This window comes from Leucoraja erinacea, chromosome 1 (assembly GCF_028641065.1).
Source record: "Leucoraja erinacea ecotype New England chromosome 1, Leri_hhj_1, whole genome shotgun sequence".
Classification (NCBI taxonomy): domain Eukaryota; kingdom Metazoa; phylum Chordata; class Chondrichthyes; order Rajiformes; family Rajidae; genus Leucoraja; species Leucoraja erinaceus.
This window is the reverse complement of record NC_073377.1, coordinates 148053936-148069154: the sequence shown is the minus strand read 5'-3', so window position 1 is coordinate 148069154 and position 15219 is coordinate 148053936. Positions and strand designations below refer to the sequence as shown.

The following is a 15219-nucleotide window of genomic DNA, read 5'->3' as shown; positions in this document are numbered from 1 at the left end:
ATTTTTTAACGGGCTGGAAAAAATGCATACAGCTAGCATAATGAGCCGCTACGATATATCTACAAACTCCTACCACCTCCTATGGACTCGTTACGAACATTCTGCGAGTTTGATTCAGGGGAAAACTCGTGAGAATTCGTGAATTACCTTGTGAAAGTGCGACAGGCCCTTTAGAAATCTGACAGCACATTGTGGTATTAATAGCAAACTTGGATATAAATGGAACAAAAGAAAGGGGTCAGTAACACTTTTGGAAGTATACATTTGGAACTCCAAAGAGATTTAGGGAGAAGAAAGAGCATATTTGCCAAAGCACTAGCCTCGCAAGGCAGTGAGATGTCAATGGCCCAAATTTTGTAGTGGAAACAGATTCTCCAAACTATATTCAGGAGCACATTGTTTGCCAACATGTAGTCATCCTAACTGGAGAGAAGTCATAGGTCCAAAGACATGTCCTAGGTTTCTGTAACAAATTTCACTCCTTAATCACCAACTCCATCCCGGTATGTGGTTCTTTTTAGAATAAACCAGATGATTGTCTACCATGTTATTAAATACAATATGTACTATGGACCACATACGATAAGGAAAGTGCTTCCATTACCATAGAAATTAATTCCTTCTACCACTGTGGCTGCTCTGTGTACCATCCATAAAATGTGGCAGACGAGCAATCTGACTGTCCTCAGTGGAGCTCGGAGGCCATTCAGGAAAGCAAACATTTTTAATAGCATTTTTTCTGCGTTTTTCCTCCACTCGACAAAAGATGAGGAATGCACAGCCTAAAAGGGCAATGGAAGCAGGTTCAACAGAATCTTCCAAAAGGTGTTTGGGAAAAGAGAAGGACAGTGGGACAAAATGGATGTTTAGTTAAGTTTAGTTTAGTTTAGGGATACAGCACGGAAATAGACCCTGTGGCCCACTACGTCCGCACCGGCCAGCGATCCCCGCACATTAACTCTATCCTGACACACATTGAGGACAATTTTTTACACTTATACCCAGCTAATTAACCTACAAACCTGTACGTCTTTGGAGTGTGGGAGGAAACCGAAAATCTCAGAGAAAACCCACGCGGTCATGGGGAGAACGTACAAACTCCATACAGACAGCACCCACAGTCAGGATCAAAACCCGGGTCTCTGGCACTGCAGGCACTGTAAGGCAGCAACTCTACTGGTGCACCACGTGTCGCCCTTCTGTCAACAAGGTGGGAGGTTCTTTCCGATAATGCACAAATGGTCATTTGAGTTACTGCAATTTACTAGCATCTGCTACCCTAGTGGAGTGTTACTGCCAGGGGTCATGAACAATATCACTGGTGCCTGCAGCTCACCCAAGAAATGATAAAGAAGCTGGAACACGGAATTAGTCCGAGCCTCCTTTCTGCTTCATTAATTAGACATCACTGATATTGCACTCGTTCAGCACCCACCCTGATTCTAGAAATGAGATCACTAATTTACCTTTCTATTTTGAGCTTAACACCGTAGTCATGCGATCGGTGAGATAGAATGCTAACTTGCTGTATCAAATAATGCTCCTTAAGGAAACGTTTTCTCTCGAAATTCAAGGATTGCTCCTCAAACACTTACCTTGCAAGTGAAAATGTGTCATCAATAAATCCTGTACGATCAGTGCTTGAAAATTTCTAAACGGAAAAGCAGATAATATGCCAAGTTTAGAAAGCACAAAGCTCTCTTCAAGCGCTGTAGACTGGAAAATGGCAGCAAATACAGTAAATCGAATACCACTGTACCTTAATTGACACACGTGACAACGAAAGACCTTTCAGACATTTGAAACCTTTGAGGTGGCAATGTTGCTAACACTAAAGAAAGATGCCGAAAGTGATTTAGCAATCTATTTGCTGTAGATTTCTTCTTACCTAGTGTTGCCATCTAAGTGCAGTAGAAAACTGTCAGAGGCAACAAACCAGTAAGCAAACAACACTGAGATCTATGGCCATTTTTGTTTCAGAGAGGAAAAAAAAATGTCCTACACGTGGAATTAAGTTTGAGGTTAAATTGATGTAATTCAACCTGAAAATATATTTTGTATACCATGGAATATTGAATTCATTATTTCACTGATTTGGGCTCCGCACATTTAAAATCCATTTTGGGTTACAGGTTGTTGTAAGCAGTTATTGCAGCTCAGTGTACAGTGAACAAGATAAGTTACAGAGAAAGGTTGAACATGTTAGGGCTTTATTCTTTGGAGCGCAGAAGGTTAAGGGGGGACTTGATAGAGGTTTTTAAAATGATGAGAGGGATAGACAGAGTTGACGTGGAAAAGCTTTTCCCACTGAGAGTAGGGAAGATTCAAACAAGGGGACATGACTTGAGAATTAAGGGACTGAAGTTTAGGGGTAACATGAGAGGGAACTTCTTTACTCAGAGAGTGGTAGCTGTGTGGAATGAGCTTCCAGTGAAGGTGGTGGAGGCAGGTTTGTTTTTATCATTTAAAAATAAATTGGATAGTTATATGGATGGGAAGGGAATGGAGGGTTATGGTCTGAGCGCAGGTATATGGGACTAGGGGAGATTATGTGTTCGGCACAGACTAGAAGGGTCGAGATGGCCTGTTACCGTGCTGTAATTGTTATATGGTTATTATATGGTTATAAGTTGTGGTTCATTCAATAGGCTAAATATTCCCAACACACAGAAACATAGAAAATAGGTGCTGGAGTAAGCCATTCGGCCCTTCGAGCCAGCACCGCCATTCAATATGATCATGGCTGAACATCCAAAATCAGTACCCCATTTTGGCTTTTTCCCTATATCCCTTGATTCCATTAGGCCTAAGAGCTAAATCTAACTCTCTCATGAAAACATCCAGTGAATTGGCCTCCACTGCTTTCTGTGGCAGGGAATTCCACAGATTCACAACTCTCTGGGTGAAAAGGTTTTTCCTCATCTCAGTCCTAAATGGCCTGCCCCTTATTCTTAAACTGTGACCCTTGGTTCTGGACTCCCCCAACATGCAGAACATTTTTCACACCTCCCATTCCCCACCTTCACTTTGACAATCGGACAGTTTCCAGTTTCCTGGTCCCAGCTGGCTAATTGTCACTACGAACATCAAATCTCCATCCCACCATTGTCTGAGGTCCCTACAGTTGTTCCTCGAACAAAGACTCAACCAGTCCTTTCGGCAGTCATTCATCGTCTTGCTAAACTTCACAAGCACAAAAATGTCATTGCTTTTCTGCCAATTTAATTCCTGCACTAACTTTCACTTCTTCCAGATCTGATATTTTATCTGCCTATCGTGACTCTTCCATCCCCACCTTGGGGGATAGACTCATGCCAAGCTTATCAACGACAAACCCATAAGCTCCCGCAGTTATCCTGACAGCAATTCCTCCCACCCCATTTCCTGTAAACACTCCATTCCATTCTCACTAGTTTTGTGGCTTCTGACGATGATACTTTTCACATTTGTTTAAGAAAGAACTGCAGATGCTAGAAAAATCGAAGGTAGACAAAAATGCTGGAGAAACTCAGCGGGTGAGGCAGCATCTATGGAGCAAAGGAATAGGTGACGTTTTAGGTCCCGACCCGGAACGTCACCTATTTCCTTCGCTCCAGAGATGCTGCCTCACCCGCTGAGTTTCTCCAGCACTTTTGTCCACCTTCCATACTTTATACATTGTTGCTTCTGATAGGTCTTTCACTTTTCTTTAAGTCTGGCCTCTTTGCTATCATCGATGACAGGTCCTCAATTGTGTCTGGTCTACTTCCTGCACTTCTGCTCTGTCAAAGCGGGAAGAAGATTGCTCTTGGCTTCACTTCCACACCATCTCTCTTCAGATTCAATAAATCATCTTCTAATTTCAGACAGGAACCACATCTTCTTTCCTTCCATTTCCTCAATCACTCCTCATACCATGTAATGGCATTTTCCCCAGCATCTCAAGGAGTAGCAACACCTGTTATTTTTTTTACTCCACCGTCCAAGGTCACAAGCATTTCTTCCAGATAAAGCAGTGATTATCTTGTACTTTGAGCATCGAGTTGCCTGCCTCCCACTCTGTGATATCTCTGCATTTGGCCTTCTGCAGGCTTCCTCAGAAGCCGAACATTGACCTAAAGAACAACACCTGATCTTCTGTCTCAGCACAGATTCAGCAGGATAATCAGCCCTTTCTGTCTGTGCAAGCTCTTGCCAGTCCTGTTCTAACTTCCTCCACCTGTGACATTAACTTGTTTTATTTTCCTTTCACAGATGCCACTTGACCAGCAACCACCAAATGCTGAGCTCTGCATCTCACAATTCATCCCTTCTCCTTCTCTCCTGCCCTTATTCTTCTCTCTCGACTTATGCTCCTTCAGACAAATCAGCTGTGACTGATTGGGGCGGCACAGTGGCGCAGCGGTAGAGTTGCTGCCTTACAGCGCTTTCAGCACCGGGGACCCGGGTTCGATTCTGACTATGGGTGCTGCCTGTACGTAGTTTGTACGTTCTTCCCGTGGGTTTTCGTCAAGATATTCGGTTCTCCCACACTACAAAGATGTACAGGTCTGCAGGTAAATTGGCTAGGCATCAGTCTAAATTGCCCCGAGTGTGGGTAGGATAGTGTTAATGTGTGTGGATCGCTGGGCCGAAGGGCCTGTTTCTGCCCTGTATCTCTACACAAAACTAAACTAAATAAGTATTCATTACCTTCTCTTAGATGGTGCTAATACCATTTGGCAATGAACTCCTGGTTTCCACCTCGTCATAGACATTCCCTTTCTTCACACACTCTCTAAAATATGATTGTTTTCCCTGTTTTTCAGTTTTGAATAAAGATCAGCCGCCTGAAATGTTAACCTTTGTTTCTTTATACACATGGGCTGCCGAACCCGCCAAGTGTTTCAGGCATTTGTTTTTTTTTAAATTTTAGATTTCTAGCCTTTGCAGTTTTGTTTTGACGTTTAGGTAACATTTTCAGGATTTACTTTTACAGTCACCAAATCTGCATTCATTGATTCACCAATTCACGATTCTGCAGATGGAGTCGGAGGATCCTATAATAACACACTCCATGGAAGTGCAGGGGTCCCCGAGCAAAATTAATGGTCGCTCCATACGACACTCTCAAATTCCCTCCATTACAATGGTGATATTGACACCCTCACAGCACAGCATCCTGAGTGCTTTAAGTCTCCACAGTCATTGCCATTTACACTTTGGAAGTTGAACTCAGGAGAAAGATCATAAAATCATTCTTACAGTGTGGTTGTTCTGTAGTTCATTGATGATGCTTTCCCAGGCTGTTTCTTCATACTGAACACGAAAGAAGCCAACATGATCCGTGTTTACTTTTAGGATGTCATTAGGTGGCTGATAGATAGTTTCTAAATATTTTGGGGGAAAAAAAGAATAGCAACAAGCTATTGTAAGAAAATAGCAAACTAAACGAATGGCATTTCTAAAATAAACTAATGTATTATTGAAAATACCTCAGGTAGACAAAAACGCTGGAGAAACTCAGCGGGTGAGGCAGCATCTATGGAGTGAAGGAAATAGGCGACGTTGCGGGTCGAGACCCTTCTTCAGACTGAAGAAGGGTCTCGACCCGAAACGTCGCCTATTTCCTTCGCTCCATAGATGCTCCTCACCCGCAGAGTTTCTCCAGCATTTTTGTCTACATTCAATTTTCCAGCATCTACAGTTCCTTCTTAAACATTGAAAATACCTCTTCTGCATTTTTGTCAGAATAGTCAGATATTAATTTTAAGATGTGCTTTTAATTTTTTTTTCTGTGACTAATAGTGCTTTTTTTAGACAAAAAGACGCCATTACGTAAATCCATTAAAAATTAAGCCACATTTATCAACAATTTTTTTTCTATCAATATAGTCAATCTTCTGTTTCTGATTTTGTGACCAAATTCTAATTTAGTAAACAAATAATTAAAACTAAATAACCATGGCTCACTGGTCAACCTGAAGGGTATCTCTAGGACAGACTGGTTTCACCAAGATGCAGCACAGAATGTGACAGGAGATCCTTCTTCAAACTGTATCTCCTCCCCCTTCTGTCGTGGGGTAGACTGATTCCATTGTGGACTCCACATTTCTTTGATTATCATTGCTTTTTGCATATCTTTCATTCATTTGTTCTCCATCACTCTATACAATTATCTATACACCTCGTTTCCCTTTACCCTGGCTCTCAGTCTGAAGAAGGATCTCGACCCAAAACATCACCTTTTCCTTTTCTCCAGATACGCTGCCTGACCTGCTGAGTTACTCTTATTAATGTATTGTTGGCCAACTTCTTGTCAGAAGTAGCCAGGAAGTGACAAACACAGGAAGTTCATGGCCATTGCTTATGCTTAAAGTAGGTTTCGTGAGGAGCATGCTTCAGATGAATGTAGCGCCATTTAAGGACCACAGGACAGGGGCAAAATGCACTTCCCTTATTGGGCTTGGAGAAACTCTTCTTATCTGAAGGCTTCTTGCTAACATTCCTTCAGATAGCTTAAATGTGTCGAAGGCACCGTAACAACTAATTCAGATACACCAATATCATCAGTCAGCTCCCAGTGATATAAGAGGAGCCTGATCAGAGTATCAAAAGAAGATTCCAGCTGGTTCAAGGAGGAATTCACGGTGTCCTCTGTTGTTAGCATCAAACTTGGAGGAGATCAACTTGGTATTTCATTTCATTTTAACTTGGGGATTCAAAAAACTCGCTGCGTAATGTTTCCTTTGTAATGTAGTGTGATGTTGGGGTGGGTAAGTCAGCTGCTGCTGGTGGGGAGATACTGGGTTGCCCGATATTAAAACTTGGTGCTGACACATTTCGAAGTGTAGGAATGAATTTACCCTAAATTCATATTCTAGTTTCATAACAAATAAAATTGCTGTTCCAGTCCTGTGTATGACAGTTTGCTGCCTTAAAATAGGCTCAATGTCATAATTAACATTTCCAAAGCTTGACTAAACAGAATTCATTTTCTCAGGAAATGTTTGAAGATACAGTAGAGATGTTTCTATAATTTTCACTTTTGGAATCAACTGGATGTAATTTCCAATGTATGTTTCCAATTGTTAAGGTACATCCTCATGGGGAAAGATATCAAAAATTAACACACATTTGCAAATAAACAAAATTGGCTTCAACTGCTAGAATATGAAAACTAATTGAACATTGACAGAATTCATCAAAGTATCTGTGGAGGCAATACTTTGTAGTACTTAGTAGAATGACATTCTGTATTAGAGCACTGCTTCAACACTATGAGGGATGAAAACACATTGCAGTGTATAGCAGAGAGAGGGAGGGGGTGGACAGAGGCTGGAAGGATTAGGTAGAATCAGATGGGCAGAGGGTGGTGTGCAGATTGAGCCAGGTAGGGGAGGGGAGGAGGGGAAGGTGTACAATGGGAGAATAAAACTAGGGAGACAAGAAACTGCAGATGTTGGAAATTGAGTAAAATGTAAAGTATAAGGATGGGAGGGGGGAGGGTTGGATAAAGGCTAGAGATGAAAAGGAGACAAGAGGGTTTCACACCAGGAGAGGAGTGAAATGTAAAACCAGTTGAAGTGATGAAGGTGGAGGTGGACAAGGATTGGCAGGTGAGTGCATGTAGGAGAAGAATACCAGGGTTGTGGGCTTCTTGCAAATGAAAATGTCAATAGCAAAGTGAATTTGGAGATGTTCTTGCAATTTGTAATTAGTCTCACCATGTCAATGGAGAAGACCAAGGGAATGGACGTCAGTGTGGAAGTGGGAAAGATAGTTAAGATGATATGTAAATGGAAGGGTAAGATGGCCATTGAGGAAAGAGCACTGGTGTACTGTAAAACAGCCAAGCATTCCTAAAAGCAGCATCAAGATTCACGGTGCAATTCTGAGGAAAGCTTTGAAGAACTTTACTCAGATAATATTATTATTGTATTACCGACACACAAGTATTTTAATATTGAATGGTTAAGAAGGAACTGCAGATGCTGGAAAATCGAAGGTACACAAAAATGCTGGAGAAACTCAGCGGGTGCAGCAGCATCTATGTAGAGAAGGAAATAGGCAACATTTCGGGCCAAAACCCTTCTTCAGTTCAATTCTTAGTATGGAATTTTTCCAACCTCCCCAAAATGTATTAAAGGTGTGGCAGTCATTTATTGAACATAAAAATGACAAGAAGATATGTGATACTAAATATGTTTTATTCTATTCAGCATACATTGCCTGCGCAGGATTTCTGTTTAGTTTCGAGATACAGCATGGAAACAGGCTGTTAAGCTCACCAATTCCACGCTGACCTGTGATCACCCCATGCATTAGTCTTATTCTACACACCAGGGACAATTTTACAGAAGCTACTTAACCTACAAACTTGCACATCTTTGGAATGGGAGAGGAAACCAGAGCACCCGGAGAAAACCCACATGGTCATGTACAAACTCTGTACAGACACCACCCAGTGGTCAGGATCAAACCCAGGTCTTTGACGTTTTAAGGCAGCAACTCTACTCTTGCGCCACCTTTCTGTGCTTGCAATTTCTTAACTGTACAGAGTCTGGCACAGGAATTATTTGTTCCGGGGATGAGTAACCGTCAGCTTGGATTGCTTCAATGTGAACAGACTGATGCACAATTACTTAATGTTCAGTGATTTCAGAAAACTGGAACCAACCCTCATGACAATGAGACACTGGTCTCACAAAAGAAGGGTCGATGTTTGAGTTTCCACCAGGAGTGGAAATCTTCGTTTGCTGTAAGTTTGGGCAGACAGTGCCTTTAGGTTTTCAGAGACAGTATTTCATATTCCCACTTTGTAGAAACTACCCATTGTTTTCAGGACCTGTTACCTAGCCTTTGCATGTTCTGTTTTCCCATCATTTCAAATTTAATCAAAAGCCTACCTTTCGGAGTCCCATCTTTGTTCATCTCATTCATACCTGCTTCATTCGACATGTTGAAAAGTAAAGTTCCATTTTTCCCATCCAGTGCGTGCCATTGTATGGGAATGTTCCATCGGTAGCTAAAACAGAGGAACAAAGCATTCAATATTCCTTGTACTACTTTATTATTGCATTACACATGGCCAGAATATTTCTTTTTTCTTCTTCATGAGCTCTTATAGCCATGCAGTCCACTCTTTCTCTCTGCATTACTGTGCACTGAAAAGAAAACTAAATTTTCTGAACATAAGCAAATCCAACTGAGGTGTATAGCAACAGCACCATATGAACAGGCTAGAAGAGACCAGTTGATACTCAATCATCTTATGTATATGTTTAAGAAGGAGGAACTGCAGATGCTGGAAAATCGAAGGTACACAAAAATGCTGGAGAAACTCAGCGGGTGCAGCAGCATCTATGGAGCGAAGGAAATAGGCAACGTTTCGGGCCGAAACCCTTCTTCAGACTGATGAAGAACGGTTTCGGCCCGAAACATTGCCTATTTCCTTCGCTCCATAGATGCTGCTGCGCCCGCTGAGTTTCTCCAGCATTTTTGTGTATCTTATGTAAATCTCTGCTCCACTGTGGTCACTAGATTTTGTCTATGGAACACATGCACTACAATGCTGACAACTATATTCTGCACTCTGTACCTTTCCATTTGCACCACCTATTGTAGTTAAGTTTAACTTGATTATATTTAGGTATAGTATTATCTGTCGTAGTATTATAGCATATAGTATTATAGCATGCAAAACAAAAATGTTCCCTGTACTTTGGTACACATGGCAATAATAAACCTAAACCTATTAGTAAAGGGCCTGTCCCACGAGCATGCGACTCCATGCGGCAAGCGCGACCTAACATGGTCGCTTGAGCCGTACGGCCTCGATGGGCCGGTCCCACTTCGATCGCCGGATCCGTATGGAGTTGTGCAGAGCTGGTCCCGACATCGCGCGAGGCTCCAAAAAACTGAGCGTGTTCAAAAATTCCGCGCAGCAACGGCCTACCGGCCCGCAGCCGCCTCGACGCCGCACGCACCGCCTCAACGGGCATGCGCAGTGTCTTGACGCCGTGCGCAGCATCTTGACGCAGTACATCACAAGCAAATTTCCCGTGGACTTCGCTCGAACTTCACGTCACTTACTCGACCTCCGCGCAGCCCCCGCTTCCGGTTTGGTCGCGCTCGCCGCCCGCCTGCATGCTGGTGGGACTGGCCCTGTACGGGGATCACTCGACCTCTGCGTGGCCCCCGCTTCCAGTTTGGTCGTGCTTGCCGCATGCAGGTCGCATGCTGGTGGGACAGGCCCTTAACTGCTACTTCATGCTCATTCTACAGCTTTTCCAGCCATCAAAATCTCCCAAAATTTGGGGAATAAAATAAAAAACAGGGTTACGATGAGAAACCAGACATTTGGATAAATACCTTTCAAGCCCCAACTTTGAAGAAGTATTGTATAGTCACTAAATGTTTTTGGCTGTGGAAGGAAGTTCTTTTTTTTTTGGGCAGCTCAGTCTATGTGAACTGCCCGCACTGTGAGCTGTGCACACAAGGTTTGTGTTGTGAAACTGAAGGTTGGCATTAATGCCACCCTTTCATTAATATCACTTTGTCACTGATGAATATCAAATTAATCTCCAAGGTGGACTGGGGCCTCTTTTGAATGCTTTCATGTAGGATTCCAGGGGCAGTATCCACCTCAAAACAAAGTTAATAGCCTTATCACCCAATTAACTCCAGCATTGTGAGCAACCCATTTGAAAAGGTTTACTGTACATGCACTTGTTTTAAACAGTTAATATCAATACCAAACTTATTCGCATTTTAAGTCAGAATTGGCAATGTCAGGATGGGCAAGTCACTTGGCCTGCAACAATCCTGAAGTAAAAATCTGACCTTTTACATGTAAAACGCTCTGTTTTACGAAATACAGTTTGATTGCTGTTCGAGTACCATCTTGTATTTTTACTTTGTCTAAGGTGGTGGCAAAACAGATGTTTGAAAGAACAGAATATCACAATACAACGCCACCCATACGTTTCATTGAAATCATTCAGCAATATGCAATCCATGAAATCTAGGTACTGTAGCTAGATTGATTTGGATAAATAAAACACAAAATACATGCCATACAAGGATAAGTGCTCAACTCAGAAAACCAAGCCCAAAGTATTATCTATGAATTTTTGTGCGACTGTGGAGACTACTCCCAGCGACCACCAGCGAACATGTGGCGACAAACTAGGCTGTGGACCGAGCATCAAAAATGTGTCTAGAAATCAGTTTTCGTGACCCAAGTCACCAAACTACATGATATTTTCCACAGATTTAGATGAAATATAATTGAGAAGGAAGTCATAACTCGTCATTGCCGAAAGTTGCACATTAATTAATTAAACTAATTAGAAAATGAGATCGGGAAAGTAAGCGCCATCTAGTGGCCAATGCCCATATTACACGATGGGCAGCCTATTTCCATGTTGCAGTCCATTTAAACTATATATCATTATACCTATACATATTCCAGATAGTAATATAGGTATAATAGTATAATATATTATTATACCTATATATATTCCAGATAGTAATATAGATATAATAATATAATATATATAATAATATAATAATAATAATATAATAATATATTATTTCCATAACTATATCTATTCCTGATAGTAATATAGGTATAATAATATAATATATTATATTCATGAATAATATAATATATTATTATACGTATATATATTCCAGATAGATATATTCCTACTTTTTCCTGGAAACGGCTGTTACAGACGGCACTATGTACACCCCCCCCCCCGTTCGTGAATCAGCCGCTTTTTAATTGAGACCGCAGCTTCACTATGTTAAATACATAGGCCCCGTGATCGGAGCACCTTTTCCCGGTAAGTTACCGCAGGCAGCTCCGAGATTAGATGATTAAGACTTATTACTCTACAACAAGCTGGCATTGGTGAAAATGTTTAATTTACCTTGTTATTGATACATATAGTTTAGGCCCTCAACTTCATGAATGAATGAATAAGTGCATGAGTGAATGATTGAATGATTTGAATGAGTGAATGAGTGATGAGTGAGTGAATGAGTGAGTGAATGAGTGAGTGAATGAGTGAGTGGATGAATGACTGATTGAGTGAATGAGTGAGTGAGTGAATGAATGAGTGAGTGAGTGAGTGAGTGAGTGAGTGAATGAAGGAATGAATGAGTGAGTGAATTAATGAATTAAGGAATGAATTAATGTATGTGTGAATGAATGAGTGAATGTACAGCCTCCAAATCTAATTTTTTCATATTATAAAGGGTGCCATTAAATTAATTAAAGTCCATACAGATTAATTTTCATAAATTCAGACTTTAGATCTTACCTTTCAGTTTGAGTTGATTCACAAAGTTTCACAACTTTGTGTTGCAGCATCTCAGCAGGGACTTTGCTTTCAAGACTTTCTTCCACTTCTATCCACTTAGCTGCACATTTTTCAGACTTCTTAATGCTTTTCTCACTAAATTCAATTACCCTGCTGCAAGTTTCCACGACAAAGAACCTTCATCGGAATCTCCAGTAAAACAGGCATCAGTGAAGCCCTCTCAGCTATGATGTGTGGACATTGATTGGACTAAAAATACCCAAAATGTTTCCGTTTTTTCTCTAATTTAATAAAAAATGTGCAAGTCTTGTTCATGACTAGTTTCAGGGGTGATTTATATATATTTTTTACACAATATGTGAACATTTCATGTAGTTCTGTGACTTGGGTCACGAAACACTGGAATAAAGCTCCTCGGCCCACAGCCTAAACTAGTCGCCTGTAGTTGCCTAAAAAATCGCCTAAGTGGGACAGGCCCATTAATATTTCAGGTTGAAGATCCTTCGTCAGAAATGGGGAAAAAGAGAAAACCATGTTAGTTCTCTTACTAAATTTGACCCTGTTGAACTTCAATATATTAAATAAATTGGTCCTCTAATGTATATTTGAAAAGCTTTGAAACTATGAAATAAATATTAGTATTCAAAGCAAATTTGTTCTAAACTATTAAAGATATCTTACTTCAGATATGAGGGAGGTTCAGTTGGATTTGCGTTTACATCCAACAGGAAGCGTTTCTGTGTAAGAATTGCATTTGAACCAAGACTCAGCACAGGGAAACCCATTTGTCGTGTCCATGTATCCATCACTTCTTTCACTGGTTCACCGCTGACCTGAATATGAAATGAAATCATCTCTACTTATTATGATAGCCATAACCAGCAGCAAAACCAAACAAAAACAGACACTCAAAGCTTACCTACCTGAGCCAGGGCTTCCCAAAAGTCATCTGTTTTTGCATTTTGATACTGATGATCATGGAGGTATTTCTGAAGGTAGAATGCAGTATTTGATTCACATTCTTCAGTTATTATGATCAGAGAGTTCCTCTGTACTATTGCAGATAATATTTTCTTTATTTTGTGGCCCCTTAGTGTTCCAACCCACTCACAGCCCAAATTTATACAAATGATCTCGGCTTAGCCAAGGCCACACGGGTGGCCCCTGTCACCTCCCGTGTTAGTCCCCAGGCCTCCTGCTGGCGACAGACATCTCAATGATGCCGAGGGTGTCAACGACAGAGTGACTAATAATGTGAACTCACGACCAGAGGACTATCCGCACCAACAACCATTTGGGATAACGCAATGCCTACTTCTTTTATGAAAATTAAAAAAACGAAACATCTTGTACCTGGCATCCCTTCTGGAATTTTTCTGGAGTTATCCAGTTACGCAGCATACGTAGAATTGACGCACCCTGCAACCAGAAGCATACGGCATATCTTTAACAAAACTGACAAAATTTTCATGAAAGAAGAGGGCAAGTTTTAGTCAAAAGATGAGATTAACAATGAACATCTTTCAGAAATTACCCCAGATGAGTTGAGTGATAAAAAGGTCTTCTCTTGCCTGCAATTTAGACTGTGCTACTAGGTTAATAGTAGAGCAAATAGATTAAACCCAATTCACAGTTTAACAGCTGGGACCTATTGAATACTACTTCTGGCTGCAATTCCTTGGATGAGGAAGTAAATGGAACTTTATCATTTTTACCAAGGCAATGTGGATGAAATTAAAGGTGGATCTCAATGACAATCAAACCCTTTAATTCAAAGGGACACAAGGTAGACAGAAATGCTGGAGAAACTCATCGGGTGAGGCAACATCTATGGAGAGAAGGAATAGGTGATGTTTTGGGTCGAGAACCTACTTCAGACTGATCAAAGGGACTGTTTGGAGGAGGCTCTTTTTTATTACCTTCCAGCTCCAACTCATATCCTTCTGACGAAAGGTCTCGACCTGAAACATCATCCATTACCTCTGTCCAGAGATGCTGCCTGTCCCGCTGAATTGCTCCAGCATTTTGTCCTCATTCTCCAGAGAAGTCTTGGTGCACCTCAAGAACATTTTTACAAATTACTGCCTTCCACAGAGCTCTGGTGGTGCTACCAAGAACTGGAGAAGATCTTCAGGTTGGTGACTAGTCAGTAAAGGATGAAATGGATACGTTGTTACAATAAATTGGTTTTGACCAATGGTAATTAGATACAGATTCAATCCAATATAAATGCAGATCCAACTCTAGCTTCTTCATCTATGAAAACAACATGTTTTTTGTGCTCTTCCTGGCCCATTTCCTGGCCATTTAATCACACACCCCATAGCATCTCCATCTTTCTGCATATATTATAGGCCCCTGCATCTGGGATGTCAACCCCCCCCCCCCAAAAAAAAATATCAATGGTCCCATTCCTAAAATTGGGCATAAGATCTATATTCATACCATCTGGGTAGCTGAGTTCAGATAGCAGAGAGAGGAATTGAGAACAATTTTAGCGAGTCCCACGTGATTTTCATTGAGCAGGAATGTGAATTAAAGAAAAACAGAAAAGATGTCAGACAATCACAGTTCCAGAGTTCTGCTGAAAGGAGAAACTAATCAACATCCGTGACCCTTCTGAACAATCTGTCACGCCAGATTATGACTTTACAGTGAAGAGAATGGATGTTAATCTCCATGCCATTTGAGAAACTTTGAACAAATTACAGATTAAGGATAGTATTTTCACACAGAAACTTGTATGTTGAATGGTAAGAGATTATCAAGACAAAAATATTATTACATAAAATCAAATCACATCTGTTTGTAAATGAGCAAAGTAAAGGGTCAGAATCAATAAAAATTACATTTGTGAGGGACTTTCCTTTCCTCTCCAAATCCATAATGTTCCCTGTCATTAAAATAACTGCAAAAAAAAAAGAAAATC

At 40.9% G+C, this 15219-nt stretch overlaps 1 protein-coding gene across 2 annotated transcripts in view; it reads right to left on the bottom strand.

The window, feature by feature from the left end:
- Positions 1 to 15219, bottom strand: part of enpep (glutamyl aminopeptidase) — a 128641-nt gene that overhangs the window by 11440 nt on the left and 101982 nt on the right. For both annotated transcript variants that reach the window (XM_055645385.1, XM_055645392.1), the window contains exons 8-13: positions 13644 to 13709; positions 13214 to 13279; positions 12972 to 13123; positions 8904 to 8986; positions 5224 to 5348; positions 1596 to 1651 (exon numbers count right to left, since the gene is read on the bottom strand). In XM_055645385.1, the coding sequence (XP_055501360.1) occupies positions 1596 to 1651; positions 5224 to 5348; positions 8904 to 8986; positions 12972 to 13123; positions 13214 to 13279; positions 13644 to 13709 (548 nt within the window). The remainder of the gene's footprint in view (positions 1 to 1595; positions 1652 to 5223; positions 5349 to 8903; positions 8987 to 12971; positions 13124 to 13213; positions 13280 to 13643; positions 13710 to 15219) is intronic.